Source organism: Artibeus jamaicensis, unplaced genomic scaffold, assembly GCF_021234435.1.
Source record: "Artibeus jamaicensis isolate MK-2021 breed Jamaican fruit bat unplaced genomic scaffold, CSHL_Jam_final contig_384, whole genome shotgun sequence".
Taxonomy (NCBI): Eukaryota; Metazoa; Chordata; class Mammalia; order Chiroptera; family Phyllostomidae; genus Artibeus; species Artibeus jamaicensis.
Genome location: NW_026521810.1, coordinates 6,956,246 through 6,977,944, shown reverse-complemented (window position 1 = coordinate 6,977,944; position 21,699 = coordinate 6,956,246). Strand labels below are relative to the sequence as shown.

The following is a 21,699-nucleotide window of genomic DNA, read 5'->3' as shown; positions in this document are numbered from 1 at the left end:
TTCCAGCCCCTTCTTGCCTGGAAGGTCTCTTTTGAGAAATCTGCTGACAGTCTGATGGGGACTCCTTTGTAGGTGACTGTCCCCTTAGCTCTTGCTGCTTCTGGAATTCTCTCCTTCATTTTAATTTTGGCTAATGTAATTATGATGCGCCTTGGTGTGTTTCTTCTTGGGTCCAACTTCTTTGGTACTCTCTGAGCTTCCTGGATTTCCTGGAAGTCTATTTCCTTTGCCAGATTGGGGAAATTCTCCTTTATTATTTGTTCAAATAAGTTTTCCACTGGTGGCTGTGCCTTTCCCCCTTCTGGTACCCCCTATAATTCGGATGTTGGAGCATTTAAAGATGTCCTGGAGGTTCCTAAGCCTCTCCTCATTTCTTTGAATTCTTGCTTCTTCACTCTTTTCTGTTTGGCCATTATTTGCTTTCTTCTGGTCCACTCCATTGATTTGAGTCCCAGTTTCCTTTTCATCGCTATTGGTTTCCTGTGCAATTCCATTCATTTCAATTAGTTTCGCCTTCATATATTTGTCTAATTTGTGGCTATAATCAACCAGCTCTGTGCGGATCCTGATCACCAGTGTTTTAAACTGTGCATCTGAGAGTTTTGCTATTTCTTCATTGCTTAGATTTATAGGCTCTGGGGCTTTGAGATCTTCTTGAGCCATTTTTGGTCTGTTCGCGCCCTTTAAGTGTGAGGAGCGGAGCCTTGGACTCCCAGGTCGCTGGGTTGTGACGCTGTATGTGGGGACGGGGTCAGAGCAGGGAAATGGCGGCGCCCTCCCTGCCGCTTGCCACGGGGACCCGCTGGGTCCAGGTCCAATCGCCCAGTCCCTTGCTTGTCTATCCGCACACAAATGCGCGACCACAGTCAACCCGTAGCCCTGCTCCCTCGCTGTTTCCCCAGGGTTGCTCGCTTGGTCGCTCGCTCGGTTGCTCACTAGGTCCAACCCTGCACCTGGATTCAGCACGCGCCTGAGTCCGTCTGACTGAGTTTTCCTGTGCAACCCCGCTCCACCAGCTGCTGGCTTCGCCCCTTACCAGTCAGACTGAAGAATTTGTTAACAGACTTCCGAAAAGTTCAATTTTCTGTGTTCTGTCTGTGTTTTCTGTTGCTAATATTCAGTTGTCTCTAAACTTGGTTGTGTGAGAAGGCACGGCACATCCACCTATGCCTCCATCTTGGCGGAAGTCTCCTGACTTTTAGATGTGGCAGATATTTCTACCTACCAGATGTTTCTCTCCTACCAGCTGTTTCTTCTTCAGCTTTCTGAATGCAAGACTGGGGTATCCCAGGGCTCAGTCCTTTTCCAACAGCCCCTTGGTGATCAAGCCCAGTGTTATAACCTTAAATCCCCATTTATGAACGTCATGGGGATAAGACAGAGAAGTACTCTAGTCCATTGCTGGTGGGAGAGTAAACTGGTAAAACCTTTTTTTGAGGGCAATGGAAATTCCCTCTCAGAATTTCCTTACAGATATACTCTCAGAGAGTGCAAAGATGATATGTACAAAAACGTTTGTGGAAATACTGTTTTTAAGAGTAAAATTCTTTTAAAAATTTTTGTGGCAACACTTGTTTGCTTCAAATTAACCATGATAATTATAAATAAAATCCCCGCTGCCATTCTTTTAAGCAGATTCCTTAGGATTTGCCAGATTATACTGGCTGCTTAGCACAAGAATTCCAGAGCAGACCACTAAACTTCACATCTAGTCTTACTGACTAGCTATGTCATTTTGGGCAAGTTACTTAACAGTGCTACACCTCAATCATCTCTTCATAAAATGTAACAAGGATGTTGTAAGGATTAAATCAGTTAGCACTGGTCACAGGCTCAGGGAAGCACAGTGTACCCAGCAAGTACACAATAAATGTTCACTGTCACTCTCACTGCTGCATGTGCTAGGAAAGAAAAAAATGTTTTAATCAGATTTCTTAGTAATTTGCCATCTTCTTCTTCTCAGTCTTTCTGAAACATTGAGGGAAAGCAGGGACTTGCCTCCTTCAGCCTTCACTGCAAGGCTAAAGGATGATACTGAAGAGACCAGTTGAATATTTTACCCCCTTGAGGCCTAAACAAGCACAAACCAGCAAGGCAGGCTCACCCCCCAGGACTCACATGAGTCAGAGACCACACTGTGCTCACGGCTCCTCACCTCACACTTCCGATCTGCCTCAGAGACATTGAGGTTGCTTACATTCTGCTCAATGGTTTTGTGTGAGTGCTTCTTCTTTGGCTTTGGAGCCTTTTTAGTTGTTCCCGTTTCAGTTGCACTTCCATCTAAGGAAGAAATAAGACCATGTATTGCAAGGACTGCTTTGGAGGGTCCAACTAAATTGCAAGTTCCTCAAAACTCTACAGAGTGGTTGTGACTTATACACATGCCATCATCTCACAGCAACAGGCACGTCTGATCTACAGCTGAGGAAGGAACTAAACTACTCAATTAAGCTTCTAAGACAGGTCAATGTCCAAAGACCCCAAATCATAAGTTCCCTAATTGGTGATGTTTACTCAATCTAGCCTAAACAAAATCTAAAAGCTTCTCGTACACAAATTTGAAAATCTCCATGTCTTTACCAGATGAGAACACTGATTTCTTGTGACTTCATTCCAGTATATTACTCAAATAACAATCTGCTACACCCTTAAAAAAGCCCTTACCTTAGTCCAGATCCCCACCCATGTACCTGCACCATGGCTTTCTGACTCTTCCAGAGATGGTGCATCTTTGCCCAGCCCCCCAAGAACTCTGTACACATCAGCATGGACAGCATCCACTCGTACGGCATAGATCTTGGTGCTGGCATCCAGAGTGCCTGCAGCCACCTGGTGAGACAATTTGGACTGTACTTGAGGGAGTACATAAGAAGGAACTGCTGAACACAGCAAAACACAGCAAGCTTCATAAAATATTTACTTGCCCTTACGAAAAATATTACAAAGATCTCTTAAGACTAACAAGGATTAGATCATAACAGAAAGATAGCTTCTCCACATTTCATCAGTTTAGGAAAGAAGGTAAAGTAATTAATCAAATGTCTTAAACAAGGAAGGCTCATGTATTTGCAGAATTCAACGACTGGGCCATGCTAAATATCAGACATAATCATCATGAATTCAGATACAAGAGAAGGTGAACATCCTTACTTTAAAGTTGGTCAGTTCAGTGTCTTTCTGTTTAAGAATCTCTGACATGAAATCAATCAAGTGCAAGCCAAAAGCATTCTTGGTAGTGATTTTCTGAAAAGAGAATATTGCAGAAAAGTTTGTTATTTATAACTCAGGCTCACATAAATTATGCTGCCCTGAGAGGTAGCCAAGTTTATAAACAGGGATATTCAACATCTCATCACAGATATCAATTTCCACAAACAGTTTGGGACATAGCTAAATCCATATGTGTCACTCCTCATTCTCAAGGCCTAGAGAGTAACAGCACACGATTCCTGAGTGCTTGCTGTGTGTAGAACCTGTTCTAAACACTGCCCCCAAAGGGACCCCATCACCCTCAGAACAACTCTATGAGGTAGGCACTACTCTCATTCTCATTTTACAGAGGACCCCGCAATAAATGGTTGGGTGACTTGCCAAGGCCATATAGCACATAACGGCAAAGACAGGATTCTAACTCAAGTGGACTCTAAAGCTCACAATTAGCTCCACAACTCTACTATTTCTCTACTCTCTGCTCCAGAACTTACACTGTTATCCCCTAAGCCATGCCGACATACTGCAGATGGCAGGCAACCTGTCAGGAGCAACAAAGCTCTGTAAGAAACAGTAAAACCATACCAGAAATGCCAACATTAAAAAGAGTCGCTGGAGAATAAAAGAACACAGGTATTATGGATATGCATTCTCTAATAAAAGTACACAGGTATTATGGATCACACATTTTCTACAGAATCAAGAAGGCTAAATTTCCCCAGTGCTTAAGTTGTAGACTCTTTGATGATAAACCAGCAGACACTCACATTTTCAGTGGATAGTTTGATACAGGTGGAATAATGCTCTGTAATCTGTGTGTTTGTAAATTTAGGAATTGTAGCTGAAAAGTCAATATTCCTAAATGAAAAACAAAAAGTTAAACTCTAGCAAGGATCCATGACACACAAATTTTCAAAATTAAGACCCAGAATCCACGAGGTAGTGTGGAGACGCCAGACCCATGTACCCCACATCAGGCTGGTGGCCACCCCAGGAGGCAGCACAAAACACACTCACCGACTGGAGGGGGAGGCCAGCAGATGGGGTGAGTCTGTGCTGAACTGCAGGTCAAAGGCCCGGGACCGCCTCCTCTGCAGACGCTCCTTTTCATCGTCATTCTGAGGGAAGTCTTCAAGAACCGGGGTGCCAGGAGTGTTGAGAGGGGCCTTCTTAGGTGCAGGAATCGAGAACACCCGTTTTGATGGTGAGGCACTGAGGGGGTGTCCACAGGTCTCTAAAGAGTGATTCATTATGGCTCACAGTGATGGAACAATACACTTGCTCAAGAACCTTGAAAAGAATGTTTCCTGGATCTAAAGTGGACTCGGGATCTAAAGTGTGCCCCACGTCACAGAGTGGACGTTCACTGCACGTTTCCCACCAAGATCATTGTCAACTCTAAGAGTCTATGGCTAGGACCTCTATAGTTGGGGTTTCTTGGTGGGGCAGGTTGTGGGGAGAGCAGTGATGGGCTTCTGATGCTTCCTTGCCCATCTGGGACAAATATCCGCTATGTGAACCTGTAGCACTATTGGGAAATAAAGGTGGGTAAGAGGAAGTTGCTGCCTCCGATAAGCTCACAAACTGACAGAAAAACAGACACATATAACCATAGTCTCAGGCAAGAGACAGATACCAAGATAAGGATGAGGTATGGGCCATTAAGTTGGATAGGTTAGGTTCTAAACCCAGCAGGACACAGAAATAAACAACACAAATATGTAAGATAAGTATAACATGCCAAAAGAATCACCCATAGATTACTTGCCAACTGTAAAGGCAAAAATGCTTTTTACAACAAAAGATCTAGCAGTCACCATGTTGACCAAGCAATCAATGTAGCCCCTTTAAAAATGAGACTTGAAACTACTCATCCTGATGGGACAAAACATGAAACTCACATAACCCATAAAATATTTTTGCCAGAGATGGGTAACCTAAATTTAATTTTTAGATCTAACTTCCACTTTATAAGAAATACAGGGGGAGAGGAACAAGTTAAATGGTATCAGAAGGAAATATTCAGATGAATCCAGAATGTGGGCCCTGACCAGTGTGGTTCAGTTGGTTAGGCGTCGTTCTACAAAGCAAAAGGTTGCTGGTTTGATTCCTAGTCGGGGAACATGCCTGGGTTGCAGGGGCATGTGAGAGGCAACCAATAGATGTTTCTCTCCCTCTCTTTCTTCCTCCCTTCCCCCCTTCTCTAAAAATAAATAAATAAATAATTTTTACAAGGATCCTTAATCACAACTACAAAGTTCTTTTACATGTAAGAAAACACATTCAGAGGTTCCAGATATTTTGGGGCAGGGGGGCAGTCATTATTCACAGGGATCATGCAGAAGCTTTTAAAGGGTAAAAGTTGCTGAACAATGTACTCAAGCAGGTCAAGGGTCCTTTGCTGAGAGCACACAGGGCCTATTCCACAGCAACAGGAGGGCAGAGAGCACACACACAGCTGCAGGTAGGGGAGCAGGTGCAATGGTGGACTTTGGATGTTCTCTTTATTGCCATTCGTTTCTTACAAGAATAGGAAGTGAGTCAAAAACCAAAAACTACAACTAAATGTGAGAGCTGAGGAGATTTCAAGAGAAAAAGGAAGGTATGAAATAGTCATCTAAGAGGGAAGTTGGTGAATCATGGAATACAGCATGACTGCTGAACAGCCTTAGGGTCCCCTTGACCATCAGGAGCACTGGGCTGAGTACAAAAAGTTAGAATTAATTAGGGTTGCGATTTAGTCAGGCAAGTGTAAGGAAGCAAGAAGAGGGCAAGGGGTTGTGGGAGTATGAAAGGGAGTGATTACATTAACTGACCATGGAATGTAACTTAAGTAAGGAGGGGAACGAGTTCACGCGAGAGGTAGACGGTGAAAAAAATATTGGGTCTGCTGGGCCAAAAAATTGTCGAAGTCAGGGAATAATGGGGAGTGAGTTGGCAAGATAGGAGTAGTATTGAGAAATGGGGGTCTTAAAATTAAGATGACAGAGTGGTGCAACTATTGATAATGACAAGATCTAGGGTGTGACTATGGTAGTGAGTGCTGTGGACTATTATGGTTGGGAGAAACAAGATCACTGGAAGAGACAGACGAGGAATCTGAGAGACCTTAGGGAACATTTCCAGGTTTAAGAATTGGAAGGCTTGTCTTCAAACCCCAGATCCATCACTTAGTAGCTGGTGAAATGTTAAGGAAGTATATGGCCTAACCATTTGTGTCTTATTCTCTTCCAAATAAGAATAAGAATATGTATCTCAGATGGCTCAGAATTCATGACGTTAAAAAACAGAAGTATAATGTAACACATATTTTATAGGAACACATTAAAAATAGTGATGCAAAATGAACACTGAATTGTTTGCCCATGTGAGGGGAAGGAAAAAGGAGTGGTAGTTAGGGATAAAAAAGTAAAAAAACCTACAAGAACTTCATATGTTCCCCTGAGAACTTCCCACAAGCTGAAGAGTGATTGACATAACCCTTGGCTGAGGTCAAAACAAAATGAAAGTAAAAATAGATAGGAAGGAGGCAAGAGATCTTTGGAAACTGAAGCAAGAGGACTGTGACTATTTAGCTGTGGGCACTGCAAGGTAAGGAACTGGACAGTGTAAGAAAAGAAGAGAAAGAGGAAGCACTGAAGAAGGAACTTGTCTCAAGATGGGGTTAGAGGCATGCTTTAATTCTTAGAATATTCTTTCTGATTTCTTGCATTGCCTTTGACGTCACGCAACTGTTCACTCAACTTATGATTACCGAGCTCAAAAACTGCATCTACTTTTCAGCTCCCTGTGGTCTGGTTTCTATCCCCATAACTTTATGAAAACTGTTATTCCTGATCACCCATAAATTCCATATTCCCAAATCCAGCACTTTTCAGGCCTTATCTCTCTTGAGATTCAGCAGCATTTGAAGCAGTAGACAATCCCTGCTTCCTGAAATACTCTTGGCTTCTATACCACTCTTCTCAGTTCTTTCAGCTCTTCCTTCTATCTAATCATACCTTCTAAATGTTCCTGAGTGTTTTCTCTACAAGCTCTTCCTAGAGTTCTCATCTGTTCCCCTGGTTTTACAATCTATGATGATGATGTCCAAATTTATTCCCCAGTCCATAGACCACCTCTCTGTGGGGCAATCTCTTATCTAAGTGTTTATTGACCCCTTCACCTGTCTCTCAGCTGAATCATTTATCGAGTCCAAAAATGTAACTCTAAATTCCCAAATGTCTTATCAAGACCTACAGAGGCCCTGCTCACCTGAGCCACCCAGCTCACTGTTTAGTCACAATGTTCTGTCCCAGCCCAAGCCAGACTCTTTCCTCCAAGCCCTTTTTTTCTGACACTTGCTTCTCTGTCTTAAACATGTTCCTCAGTCTCTGCTAAGAGCTTCCCTGAATCCCTCATCTAAAGGGGGATGTTCTTCCCTCCACTCTGCTATTCTCAATGGCAGTGCAGCGCTTGGTCTCAGTCTCACCTGTAAATTATTTTGTTTGTTTATAGTCAGTCTCCCCAAAGAGAATGGAAGTTCCAATTGGCTGGAATCTTACTTTGTTTGCTCTTTATTGGATCTCTACACTGACAGAGGACCTGGCCGGAAGGGAGCAGTTAACACTTGTAGAATGAATGTAAAAGTTAAGGCGTGCATGCTAAGCATACAGCGATAACCACAACGTATCCATGGCCATGGACTAACGTGCCTTCCAAGAAAACCACTTTTAGAAAGAAAACTAATCTTGGAGAGAGAGGGTTCGAGAGAGAGAAACATCGATTTCCACTTGTACTTGTTCTACTTATTTATCCATTCATTGGTTGCTTCCTGTATGTGCCCCAACGGGGGATGGAACCTGCACCTTGGAGTACGGGACGACGCTCTAACCAACTAAGATACTCCGCCAGGGCATGAAAACCGCATTTTTATAGGTTTTACTTATTTTCAGAGAGAGGGAAAGGGAGGGAGAAATTGCGGGAGAGAAACTTCCACCGGCTGCCTCTCACACACTAACTGGGAACCTGGCCTGCAACCCAGGCATGGGCCCTGAGTGAGAATGGAACCAGCGACCCTTCGGTTCGCAGGCCGGCCCTCAATCCCCTGAGCCGCACCAACCAGGACAAAGAAATAACAAAAACAAAACACTTTTTTAAAATGAAAGGACAGAAGGCTCGGTGGAGCAAGCCAGGGAAAAAGGGTCCGCAAACAAGAAGCAGCCAAAGGAGACCACACTCCGGCCCTCCCTCCGACCCCGTGCCCGGCCCCCTGAAGCAGAAGAACAGTCAGTAAGGCCCAGAGCAACGTGGTCCCGCTCAGGCCAGCCCTCCGGCCCAGTCCGCGGGACCCTCGACTCGTGCCCGGATCTTCCAGCTACGCCTCCGCACGCCTAAGCCTCACCTGGGCACGGAGGTTCCATCTTTCCACTCGCCTCTCCGCAGCTGGTTTTAAATCGCGCGCGGATAAGTCTGAGAGCCGTTAGGGCGGTGCTAACGTCACTCGTGGGCGGGGCCGGCGCCTGCGCAGACCGCGCGGTCCCCTGCCCTGAAGACAGCGTTCGTGAAGTGCGGTTGGGTTCATCGTGAGGATAGGGCTGGAGGCCCTGGTTCTATGGGCCGACTGGAGGGGGTCCGTGGACCACCTTCGCCCCGGAATAGTGTGAAACTCCTTTCCAGCGCTGGACATGGAACTGGGTGGGAGCTGGGGGGCTCAGCGTGGAGTAGGGCGAGCGAGGGCTTTGCTTTCATTGATTTTACTGATGGGGAAGGACTATTACCAGGAAACGAGGATAATTTCCTTGTGCTGTTAAGGCAGCAAAACGCCAAGGAGGTGACGGGCAGGTGTGGGACCGACGCGAGAGGGAGCCGACTCCCCAATGGGCGTTCCAGGCAGGAAGGAGCGATGCATAACGTTTTATGTATATTTTAAAAATGAAGATCATCGTTTTGATTCAGATTCTTGCAAAAAGCTTCCTGTATCTCTCCCCTCAACCCCCTTAAAAAAAAAAAAAAAGTTAAGGTTGGAAGTGAGGTAGGTGCAGTGTGCCGCTAGTCCCGTGGTTCTGTTTCATCTAATGCCTAGGTCTCATCCTAAGAATTGTGTTAGGAGAGGAAAGGCCAAGGCAATTCCTCCAAGTATTACATTCCTAGGAGAGCCTATAATTTCTTATAACACACATCTTGCATTTTATACAGTGTTTATTCTCAAGGGTGCTATTGACATTTAGGATGGGACAGTTGCTGAGGTGTGGAATCCAGTACTCTGTGGCATTTGCCTGCAAAATGCCATCTGTGTCCCTCTCTCAGCTGGCAACAGAAAAAGGACTATCCTTTGTTGAAAACCAGTTTTTAAGTCTATTTAATTTTTGTACGAACTTGTTCTCCCAGTGACAAATTTTAGCATAAGGCAGTGAGGGATAGAGGAAAGAAAACACTTTTTACAGTATTCATCTCATCAAATGATACCAATCACCCAGGAGCCATCCTGGACACCTGTCTCTCTCTCTCCACCCACAATCCATTATTGAGTTCTCTTTACTTCCTAAAAATCTCTTCAATCTCTCATTTTTTAAATATATTTTATTGATAATGCTATTACAGTTGCCCCATTTTTGCCCCTTCACTTCCCTCTGCCCTGCAAACCCTCTCCCATTCACACCCCCCCCTTAGTTCATGTCTATGGGTCATACATATAAGTTCTTTGGCATCTACATTTCCTATACTGTTCTTACCTTCCACCTGTCTATTTTCTACGTACCATCTATGCTACTTATTCTCTGTACCTTTTCCACCATTCTCCCCCTGCACTCCCCTGTTGATAACCCTCCATGTGATCTCCATTTCTATAGTTCTGTTCCTGTTCTAGTTGTTTGCTTAGTTTGTTTTTATTATTGTTTTAGGTATGGTTGTTAATGATTGTGAGTTTGCTGTCACTTTACTGTTCATAGTTTTTATCTTCTTTTTCTTAGATAAATCCCTGTAACAATTCTTGTAATAAGGGCTTAGTGATGATGAACTCCTTTAACTTGACCTTACCTGAGAAGCACTTCATCTGTCCTTCCATTCTAAATGAAAGCTTTGCTGGATAGAGCAATCTTAGATGTAGGTCTTTGGATTTCATGAGTTGGAATACTTCTTTCCAGCCCTTCTTGCCTTCTTTTGAGAAATGAGCTGACAGTCTTATGGGAACTTTTTTGTAAGTAACTGTCTCCTTTTCTCTTGCTGCTTCTAGGATTCTCTCCTTCATTTTAATCCTGGGTAATGTAATTATGATGTGCCTTGGTGTTTTCCTCTTTGGGTCCAACTTCTTTGGGACTCTGAGCTTCCTGGACTTCCTGGAAGTCTATTTCCTTTGCCAGATTAGGGAAGTTCTTTATTATTTGTTCAAATAACTTTTCCACTTGTTGCTCTTCCTCTTTTCCTTCTGGTATCCCTATAATTCAGATGTTGGAACATTTAAAGATGTCCTGGAGGTTCCTAAGCCTCTCCTGATTTTTTTGAATTCTTGTTTCTTCATTCTTTTCTGGTTGGTGTTTTTTTCTTCCTTCTGGTCCTCTCCCTTGATGTGAGTCCCAGTTTCCTTCCCATAACTCTTGGTTCCCTGTACATTTCCCTTTATTTCACTTAGTGTAGCTTTCATTTTTTCATCTAATTTGTGACCAAATTCAACCAATTCTGTGAGCATCCTGATTACCAGTGTTTTGAATTGTGCATCTGATAGGTCGGCTGTCTCTTCGTTGCTTAGTTGTATTTTTTCTGGAGCTTTGATCTATTCTTTCATTTTGGCCATATTTTTTTGTCTGAGTGCGCATGTTATGTAGTGAGGGGTGGAGCCTTAGGTGTTCAACGGGACAGGGTATGGCGGTTGTAATGCCATATGTGGGGAAGGGGTCTGATAGGGAACAATGGCACTTGCTCCACTCTCTGCCAGATTTCGGTCACTTTCCCTGCTTCCCACAAGCAAAGTGGGTCCTTCTGGTGCTGATTCCTGTGTGGGTGGGTTTCTCCAATGAACTCTTCTGTGAGGCTGGGAGTTTCCCCTGCTGCTGCCTCAACACCTACAGGTGTTTTCAGTCAGTGGTTTGAGGCTTTATTTCCCCATGCTGGGACCCCAGATTGCACAGTCTGCCCCACTCCCCAGTTGTTTCTCCCAGTTTATCTGCGAGGGAATGTGGGACTGCCCAGTCTGTAATCTACCTCCTTGCCCACCTCACTCTACAATCCATCACCTCACTGAGTCCTCTCTGCCTAGCTGCCTATCTCCACCCCGCCTACCTGTCTGGATGGATGTATCTTCTTTAACTCCTTGGTTGTCGGACTTCCATACAGTTCAATTTTCTGTTGGTACTGGTTATTTTTGTTTTTAAATTGTTGTTGTCCTTCTTTTGGTTGTACAGGGAGGCACAGTATGTCTACCCATGCCTCTATCTTGGCCAGAAGTCATGTTTCTCTCATTTTTGTCCACAACACCTTGCTGGTCTGCAGCAGCACTCCAGTGGTTCTGACTCCATTCTCTTTGGGCCCAGCGTGGTGGTTGCTAAGTACAAATCTGACCTGTCACTTCCTCCACAAAGTCTAAAACCATTTGAAGGGAGCTGAATTTTTGCCCCCCTTAAGCTGCCTTTTTGGGATATTGATTTTAAGCTGTTTATTAACAAACAAGACTCAGAAAGAACCATTGACCCTCACTCCTTTACTGCCCAAGAGATTCAGACAGAAAAACTTGCTTTAGGAAAGGAGCCTTGGCTTAATCATCTTAAGAATCTTCATCCTAGTATTTAGTCAGGAAGCCCCCAAGCCTGTTAGCTAGTTATTCTATGTCCCATTGTTTCTGAATTGCCTGGCAAGAATTTTCCTACTATGTATGTTCCACTCTTTCTCAACTACCTGTAAATCTCCCATTCTCATTTCATAAATCTAATACTCTGTCCCCCTACTTTCTCCTTCTCCTTTGTCTAAAAATGTCATATATACCCAATATTGCCTTGCTGTCTTTGAAATTTTCATACTTGGGTGAATTCCTCGAGTATGTATTAAACATTTGGTTTTCTCCTATTAATCTCTGTTTATTAGCCCAGTTAGAAAAACTTAGAAATTGGCAAGAAATATATTAATTTCTTTTTTAGCTTCTATACATTTAAAAGTTCTGCTGTTCTGAGAACTTGTAAAGTGATCAAGGTCCTGCAGGGTCCGGTCCCTGCAGCCTCTCCAACCTCATCTTACACCTTGCCTTCCTTTGCTCCCTGTCCTCTGATCACGTGGGCCTTCTTTCAGACTCACCCTCACCATGCCTACTCCTCGAACAGGGTCTCTGTGGGTACCATGTCTTCCTCATAGAACCCTCTCCACCCCCATCTTCACCCCGTTAGCTCATATCATTTGCTCAGAGAGGCCTTCTCAACTGGAGGCTTTAGTAGAACTTGTCAATTAAAACTGGGCAAGTTTACAGCTGCTGGGGTGACTGTTTTGTGCCTATCTCTTCCATAGACTGTCAACTCCATGAGGATAAAGCCATGTCCTTGCTCACCATTGTTTTCCCAGGGCCTGGTGTTAGCCCTGAATATGTATCATCTAATATATACTCAAGTTCAAATCCTGGATTGGTCATCTTAACCTCTCTGGGCTTCAATTTCTTCCCCGTTTATAAAACAATGGCAAGAATATTGTCTTTCACTGGGCTTTATGAGGAACTGGTAATAGATTAAACTCCCATGAGCATAGGCTCAGTGTGTGCTACAGTGGAGGAGAGTGAGCCTCTGAATTCCATGTCTGCACAACTAACAGCAGTGGGCCTTGGGAGGGTGGTGGGTGGCACAGAATCAGGAGCCTCTAAAGAACTGGCTTGGAATTCCTGACAAAGGCAGGCTACTAGGTAATCTGTTAGGTGAGGCATGAGGCTCTTCTGTGGTTATAACTGAGCCTCCTAACCTGACTGCTTGGGCTTCCATGTACTGGAAGTAAGGGGCCAGCCCCATCTCCTGCTATCTATGAGTACAGGCAGGTCACTCACCTCCTGCTCCAAATGCCCATCTTTGTTTTGGGGGATTAGGAGTAAAGAAGCTACTAAAAGACTGAATGATTTATCAGTGATGTCAATGGTATGCAAAACTCAATTACCCTGTCTGTACAAAAGTACAATGGAGGGACCCCTTCCCTATTCCTTCTCAGCAGAAAAGCAGTGCCAAAGCCATTCCCCTTCCTCATTTCACTCTCAGATTCCACTTCCCCAAAATGAACACAGACAGCCTTAATTTAGGTGAGGAAGAATAGCGTTATCAATTGGATAGCTGCACAAGTAATCTTTTGGCTTCAAATTTGCCCTGATCTCCCAGCCTGCAGCTGGCTCATATCATAATGTGGTTCAAGATATAAACATGTTTTCACTGACTTTACATTCATTTTGACCTCTGAGAAAATGCCTTTAATTTTGTATATGATAGGAAATTCCTGACCTCCTAAAGACTGGGCTAAGAACCAACAATTTCTGTCTTCTGGGATTTCCAAATATACCATATTTTACCTTAAAATTTATAGTGTTTTTTTGTTTTTCAAAGAACTTCAAGCCCTATATCATATTTGATTCCCAAGACAGTGCTGGAAGGTTGCTGGGAAAAGTGCTTTCCTTCAGGGTCTGCCATTTACCAGCTGTGTGATTCCTGGGGAAGCTGTGTACTCTGTTTTCTCATAGGTAAAATGGAGAAGATATAACACCAACTTCATGGGGTTCTATTGTGAGAATTAAATGAGTTAGCAGATGTGAAGTAGTTAGAACAGGGCCCGGACCATTGGCAATGCTCAATGAACACTATTTTCATTACTATAACTGCTATTCTATCCTGGGTGCCAGCCAGGTATTGTTTTAGAAGAAAGCCTGGCTTACTAAATAGCTGGAGTTTTCCTCTTTCATTGTAAGAGTATTCCCAGAACACTGCAGCTCCATTCTTCCTACTGTTTGTTTTTTTTCTGTACTCTTTATTACACCTGCTGCCCCACCCAAGCTGTGCTGACTGTTCCCTTTGTAGTCTTCTGCCTGCTCATAACTTTGTTTTCTTTCTTGCCTCTTACTAGATTAGAAACCGCACAGAGCTAAGCATGATACCACCTTCTCATGACCTGACAGTCTTATGTCCTCTAGAACTTATGTATGTTGTTTGTAGCCACAAAGATCTTTCAGCGTGGCTGATATTTTTGTTTGGGCATCATGAAAATGAATGACTTAGAATAATGTTAAGGAACATTCTGAATCATTCTTTTCTGACAACTGGCCAGGCCACAGGAAACCACAGGACAGACTGGTTTAAGGTACATTAAGAAACACCAGGATGTGCTGGATGAAGCCATCAGGGTAATGTGAAATTCTTGGGAACAGGCATGTGAGAATGCTGACCTCTGTGTGTGTTATTGCACAGATTCCAACAGATACAGAAAATAGCCTCCTTTATTGATTTACATAGAAACACTAGCAAATTATTTTCTAAACAAAAAGCATATGGATGTTTATAAAACATCAAAATCCCACCAGCATGGAACAAACCATCACTGCTTCTTAACTTGAAAGTAGTACCTGGCGGATACCAGCAGACAACATGGGAGCACAGCAGCTACTGAGCAGTAGGAGCCCCAAATACATACTGGCATCAGCTTCTGGAACACTTATAATTTACTTTTGCTGGGTGGAGGGTGTGGATTCTACAACCAAAGCCCATAAGGCCAGCATCTTAACCCCCATAAGGTCAAGTTGAATGTGGAGCTAAGGTTCTCCTCCCCAGACCTTGCTGGCTTGCACGTTAGATTTCCAAAACAACCACACCCACGACTATTGTCACATTTCTTAACACTCCTCCTCCTCAGGATGTCCAGGGTTTTACAGAACAGAAAAATACATCAATGACACTTCCAGAATCGTGACTCTGTTTGAAGTTGGACTGCTTCACAGTCCCTTCCAGTCCAACCTTGACAGTCAGTGATCAATTGTTGAGCTTGCTTTGCAAAGTTGCATATAGAGTTCAGATAATTCCTTTGTGATCTTTGAAAAGAGAATACGAAGGTATTACCAGACTGAGAAAAATGTACAGCTGCTCATCATAACCAAAACTTCTTTCCACTTAACAAACAAGTGGCTCCCCTCAGAAACAATTATTCATCTCAGAGCCTCCAAAAGAGCATCATCTTCAAGGGTTTTATAATGTTGCTTCCAGGCACTAAGGTCAGCAGGTGCTGGCTATTTAATTTTAGTAAATACATTATCTCAATTATGGGACAGGTCACTACTAACTTAATATTTGTGAATCAATGCTAATAAATTATTTGGGTACTACTGGAATTTTTTCAGATGCATAAAGACAGCTATATTATCATATAAAGCTTGGGCTAGCCCTGACCAGCTTGGCTCAGTTGGTTGAGCTTCATCCCACAAAGTGAAAGGTCACTGGTTTGATTCCCAGTCAGGGCACATGACTGGGTTGCAGGCCTGGTCCCCAGGTGGGGCACATGCAAGAGGCAACCAGTCAATGTTTCTTCCCCTCTCTTTATCTCTCCCTCCCCCCACCAACCCTCTAAAAATAAATAAATAAAACACTTTTAAAAAATTGGGCTAAATTAAGAAAATAAACATTTTGGTCGTATATGCAAATAGTGAAGATCTGAAAAATTAGCTCCTAAAATATGAGAAGGAATGAGCTGGAATGGAGGTATTCTCTGATACTCTTTCACTTCCTGTGTTGATACAAAACAAACTTCACAGCCCATCTCTGGATCTAACTCTTTAGCAGCCAGATCTGCCCATAAATCCATTTCCCTGGGCTCTGTGGGTCATGATGAAAGTTAAGTCAGGAGAAAAAAAGCTCAGAAGACCCACTGGAACCCCATCTTCATGATCACTTCACACTTTAAGTGTCTTAATTTATCAGCTCCTAGTCAGAAGATGAAGCTCATAGATACCACTGATGTAACTGAAAAATAAACCCTTGCAGTCAGAGGAATCAGCAACAGCTCCACATTTTTAATGGCCTTTACTTTACATTAATGTGCCCCAGCCAAAGGGGCACAGGGAAGAGCTTTCATGCGGGTCAGAAGGTTGTGGAACTCTTCCAGTGCCTGTGAATGTGCCATGGGGTTTAACACCAGGTGTTGGAAGAGATTGACAGGCTCAGCATCCCGAAATTTCTTAGGGATCGGGATGGTCAGGGGCAGGAAGTTGTTACCAATGAGGAAATGATGGAGGGACCTTTGCTGGAGGCCGCGGCCCAAGAAACAGAGGATATCCTGGAGCCGCTGGGAGAGCATGCTGTGCTGCCAGTCTGTGAGGGGCAGCCACAGCAACAGGTGCATGAGGGCTGTTTTGAAGTGGTAAGAGGTAAGGATGGGACGGGATGCTCCTTGGGGTAAGCTCTGAAGGTCCCGGAGACTTAAAATGATCTGGAGGCACTTAAGGTGACAGGTGTTCTCAGGAGCAAAACGCCCTACTAGCTTCAAGAACAAGTGCTCACAGGCTGCAAAGGACTCAGGCCAGTCCACACTGGTGAGCTGTTCCTGGTCAGGGGCCTGACTCACCAGGTAGACCAAGGTGTCTTCCCGTTGCACCCCCAGGACCAAACGAATTGAGAGAAAGCGGCCTGAGCGGTAGTCCAGCCTGAGTTTGCAGGAGGTGGTAGATGGTGGGAGGCTGAGCTGAAAGTCATACTTGTGGGCCACAAGGGCCCAAGCATTGCCCACCATGTTCCGGAACCACTGTACAGTTTTGCACACATCCAAGTGGGAGCCAGTGCAGAGGGCTGCTTTGATAGAGCTGCTGCACTTGCCCAAGAGGGCCGAGTGGTCCCTGTGGTGGTGCACCAAGCACAGCACATCCCCCAGAAGCTTCTCACGTTTGCATATGCATTCCGACTCCACCAGCACACTGCCACATCGGTGGCCTAGGGATGGATCCCTCATCTCCAGCACAAACATGGCACCCTGGGGGGGCACAATGGGCACCAGGATATCAAATTTCTGGGTCTCATGGAAGGTTCCCCATTTCTCAAAGGCAGCCCCAATGCCCAGGCAGTCCTCCAGCTGTGGGTGAGCCTCCCGGCGGCTGAGCACCCGGCAGGCCTCAATGAGGTCGTCCACAAAGCTCTCCACAAACTCACAGGTGCAGGGCAGGTCACGGATGACATTCTGGACATAGCATTTATAAAAGGATTCCAGGGCTTCCTGAGAAGGGAAGTTGGAAAGCCAGTTGTAGGAGATGATGGGCACCACCCGGACTTCCTCCTCCTCATCATCATCGCTGCTAGAATCAAAGGCCGGCTCATGCTGCATGTTCTGTCGCAGAAGCTCAAAGATGAGAAAAAGGCAAAAGAAGCCGGCATTCCACAGGTTTCCCAGCATCCAGCTCAGTGGCCCCTCCTGGCCCTCAGCATGGAATGGCCACCCCATGTCTTTCCTTCCCAGCACTAACTGGTCACTGGATGTGTCTCCTCTCCAGAAGTCCTCTGCCTTCTGCTTCTGCTCAGCTGCTCGCTTTCTCCGTTCAAACTCTATCTCTAACTGGCGCATCTCCTCACTCATGCGCTTCTCCAGCTGCCGACTTCTGGCTAGTGTGTCCAAGTCCATCCGGTCACTGACCATCAAGGGGTGGTGCACAATATACATCACTGCCAAGAACAGAAGACTTATCACAGCCATGGAGGCCTCTGCATCTGGAGAAGTAGGGGGGTGGGAATCAGTTGTGATCTTCAGAACTCATCTGCTCCCCAGTGCATATTCCCCAGAGCCCTGGAACCCTAAATCCTGGAAGCCAACTACCCAAAATGAGCAGAAAGCTCACAAAGCTGGGGTTGGACAGAGCCAGGATGCTGGGGAGGAGGTTTGAGAGAGAGGGAGACAGCTGCATATGCCACTCAGTGTCTCTATTGCTTTCCTTCCCCATGACATGAGTTGTCTTTAGGCTTTCAGGCTGTAAACATGAGACTGCTTTCATTCCTGTGGAGGATGGGGACGGGGATCCTTGTGGTAGGGTGGCTCACCCAACTCATGAGTCCACCATGGACACAGGTATGCCCTGCTGATTCCAAAGGCTCCTTTCCACAATCAGGAAACACTGGTCTACCTGGGCAATACCTTTCTTCTTGCCAGGCAGTCAGCCCAAGGCCTCACCTGTAGCATCCCACTTACACTGTGACTTCACAATTCTCAATTCTGCTCACCCAGTGTCATTAGACTACTCTTCTCCCTGGTGCCCAGTGGGCCAACCCCCAGTGGGTGCCAGGGAGGCACAGTGCCCAGCCACTTCTCCACTGCTTGCTGCTGTGCTCTCTGAGGTCCTAAGGGGGTTGGCGGATGCCTCATGTGGGCCCATGGGTAGGCACAGCTGCACCTCTCAATTCAGGAAACTTTTGAAGAACAGGGTGCTTAAGGCCACCTGACAGATGACAGTAGCTGGTGTCTCTGCCTCCCTACCCAGAGGCTTGAAGCTTCCTGCATTCACCCCACTAGTTCACAAGCTGCCTGGGCTCACCGAGATCATGAAGGACCACGCCCAGTGAGCGCCGAAGCCAGACTGGGGGCCTCTCCTCCCTCTGGAACTTGGCCTTGCTCAGGCTCACCCGAGCCCCGCTAAAATATACAAGACACCTGGGCGCTTTGGCTCAAAGCGGGGTGCCCCCTATTCATAACCCCCCAAATTTCCACATCCAGAGATCTGAACTTTCGCCCGCCCATCCTCCCCGGGGTTTTCCCCAGGACCTGGGGCTAGGTTCCTCACCGTGGGTGTCAGCGTGAACACGGTCTTAAAGAAACAGCTCGGCTGGACTGCCCCCGCCTACTTCCCCGCCGCGTGGGGGCTCCTGATTCCTCGCCGGGTCCTCCCGCGGGAGTGGCCGCGCTCCCCTCTCCCGGGGAGCACACCATGTCTGTCCTAGTGTCTGGTGATCTGTGCGCCTCCAGCCGTTGAGGCTCCAAGGTGTTGCTTGCAGTTCTGAGGGCGGCAGCGCAGCACAGCGACTTTCACCGTGCAGGCCCCGCCCAGCGCCGGCTAGGCCCAGTCCCTCCCCCTCCACCGCCCCGCCCAGCGCCGGCTGGGCCCCACCCCGCCCCTCCCAGTCCCCCCCAATCCCTGCGCACAGACTGCGTCCAGCCCCTTCTCGTAGACACCCGGGCATATCACAGAGCATCGAAGCGCATCTTTGCCAGCTGATTCTCGTTTCACACACGCACCCTCTATCGAAACCCCCCAGCTCCTAATGGTTTGTGTGTAGAGCACTGGGGCTGCAGCTCCAGCCTGGTAGCTAAGTGGCAATGGTACTGCTTCTCAGTCCCCTATGGAGTGGCACCAGAGGGGGCACTGCAGCGCTAGCGTTTGCTTTACTCAGCCAGGTTGATTGGAGTGTGAACTAAAAAGGGGCCACATCCCAAGCCTGTCAAGCTCAGGAGAGGCATGAGTGGCGGCCTTACAAATGCAGAGACTGAAAGTAACCACACAGGATGGTCTGAAATTAAAGTTTTCTAACTAAAAACAGTTAATGACCTACCTAGGGTGGTCCTGTGCTAGGTCGGTATGTTCCTTGACAACGGTCAATCTTTACCTTAACTGAGACTATCTATTGTCTTTTTGCATCTAACATAACATTCCTTTGTAATGTCTGAGTAATCACTTTTTCTAGACCCCTCAGGCCACGATCTCTCACGGCAACAGAAAGCCACATATCTGCTCGTTGTTATTATCATGTCAATTGTTAGCGGTTTACTATCCTATACTTGTCTATGTAAAGGAAGTTATGTCTACTCCTTTTACTTTTTGTCCAACCACAGAGATTTCCCTGTTTACTTTCTCTCCTCCTAATATAGCCCCAATGGATTCTATGTAACCTGATTATATCTTCTCCTTTGATTGTAATATATAAAATAAGTGGCAAAATTGCCATTGTCTGGAGCATTTTCTCAATCCATTGAGATTTTGCTTCCTGGCAATCGTTGTCAGTTTGGCTTAAATTAACTCATAAAAATTCTTTGGACATTTCTCATGTTGATAGGAGAATATATGAATCTAGGTGTGAGGGTGATGGTGGCATAAGTAGGAACTGATGCAGGGAACATCATTCCCACTTCAGGCTTGCTCACAATGGTACAGGTGAGGCGTTTTATCAGCGTCCTTCATGTACCTCACTCCTAGGCCATCCCCAGACTCAGGCGATTCTCCCCAGCTTATTGTGTCTTTCATGATGGACCAACTGCACAGCACCCAAAGATCTGGCTGGAGGCCTTGCTTGCCACTCACTAGCCATGTGGGAATAAGAATTCTAAATCTACTAAGGTAGCTCTGATTATGAGGTGGCTACATAAGGAAAAACTTTACAAAGTGTGGAGGTGGAACAAGCCTTAGGATTAACATTAAGAAATAACAACAGAACAGATTTTCTTTGTATTTTTTATTTATTTTTTAATTTAAATTTTTTTTAAAAAGACTTCTGGCTAAGATGGAGGCAGACTTCTGGCCAAGATGGAGGCATAGGCAGATACACTTTGCCTCCTCACACAACCAAAAGGAGGAAAACAACAAACTTAAAAATGAAAAATAACCAGAACTGCCAGAAAAATCAAACTGTATGAAAGTCCAACAACCAAGGAGTTAAAGAAGAAACATTCATCCAGGCAGGTAGGAGGGGCAGAGAAGAGCAGCTGGGGTGCAGAGGACTCACTATAAGGTGGCAGCAGGCAGACTGATGAGGCTGCAACTGGTGGAGCAGGCGGTTCCACACTTGAGTGCAAATAAACTGGAAGCAACGACTGGGGGGAGAAACACCACAACCCAAGTTTCCAGAGTGAGGAAATAAAAGCTCTAAACTTCTGACTGAAAAAACCTGTGGGGGTTGAGGTGGCAGGAGAAATTCACAGCCTCACAGATGAGTTTGTTGGAGAGACCCACAGTGTTGGGAGCCAACCAGCAGCCATCCCTTAACACAGTCGGGATGGATGAGATGCATCTGCACAGCAGAGACAACTGTGGCTGGATTTCCTGTCTATATCTCCCTTGCATGTTTGTTTTTGTGATTAATAGGTGGTGGGATTTTTAGACATCTGCATTTCAGGCCCAATGATCCACATAATTCCAATGAAGTTATACAAAATAATTTCTTGGCCAGAGAACAAAGTCCCCCCTAATGAAGTAGCCCCTGAATATATAAAAGTTTATGGAGTAACAGCCCCTCAACTACCTTGGACAAAAATATATATCAAGTAGAATTAGACAGATAAAAGAAGCAGGACAAGCTAATTAACTGTTACAAACTAAGCATGTAAAAATAAACACCCCATGCCTAATTATTATAAGAATTTTAATAAATAATAAGACATCTAAAGCTCTGTACATACAGCTAGTTCTAATTGTCTAATTAATGACTCTCCTGGTCAAAATAACCTTTCTTTAACATAACTTAATCTATGGAATTTCCTGTGCTTTTTCTAGTTACCTCTGCACTAATCTTTCCTGCTTAATTGCTCATGCCATGTACCTATTATGTTACAATC

The 21,699-nt window shown here is 45.2% G+C and overlaps 2 protein-coding genes across 3 annotated transcripts in view; both read right to left on the bottom strand.

The window, feature by feature from the left end:
• Positions 1-8,665, bottom strand: part of NCAPH (non-SMC condensin I complex subunit H) — a 38,646-nt gene extending 29,981 nt beyond the window's left edge. For both annotated transcript variants that reach the window (XM_053664708.1, XM_037166323.2), the window contains exons 1-6: positions 8,594-8,665; positions 4,228-4,444; positions 3,978-4,068; positions 3,151-3,243; positions 2,691-2,829; positions 2,156-2,280 (exon numbers count right to left, since the gene is read on the bottom strand). In XM_053664708.1, coding sequence (XP_053520683.1) covers positions 2,156-2,280; positions 2,691-2,829; positions 3,151-3,243; positions 3,978-4,068; positions 4,228-4,444; positions 8,594-8,612 — 684 coding nt within the window. In that variant the 5' untranslated portion in view covers positions 8,613-8,665. The remainder of the gene's footprint in view (positions 1-2,155; positions 2,281-2,690; positions 2,830-3,150; positions 3,244-3,977; positions 4,069-4,227; positions 4,445-8,593) is intronic.
• A 7,133-nt stretch (positions 8,666-15,798) lies between these two features.
• On the bottom strand, positions 15,799-19,192 carry ITPRIPL1 (ITPRIP like 1). Its single transcript, XM_037166322.2, has 2 exons — positions 18,938-19,192; positions 15,799-17,873 (listed from the first exon to the last, which is right to left on the bottom strand). Exon 2 carries the CDS (start codon positions 17,857-17,859, stop codon positions 16,213-16,215), a length of 1,647 nt encoding a protein of 548 aa, XP_037022217.2. The 5' UTR covers positions 17,860-17,873; positions 18,938-19,192; the 3' UTR covers positions 15,799-16,212.
• Positions 19,193-21,699: the final 2,507 nt, after the last annotated feature.

What these genes read in the sequence shown, in the direction of transcription:
- ITPRIPL1 (XM_037166322.2), bottom strand. Translation starts at nt 17,859, where the DNA reads ATGGCTGTGATAAGTCTTCTGTTCTTGGCAGTGATGTATATTGTGCAC.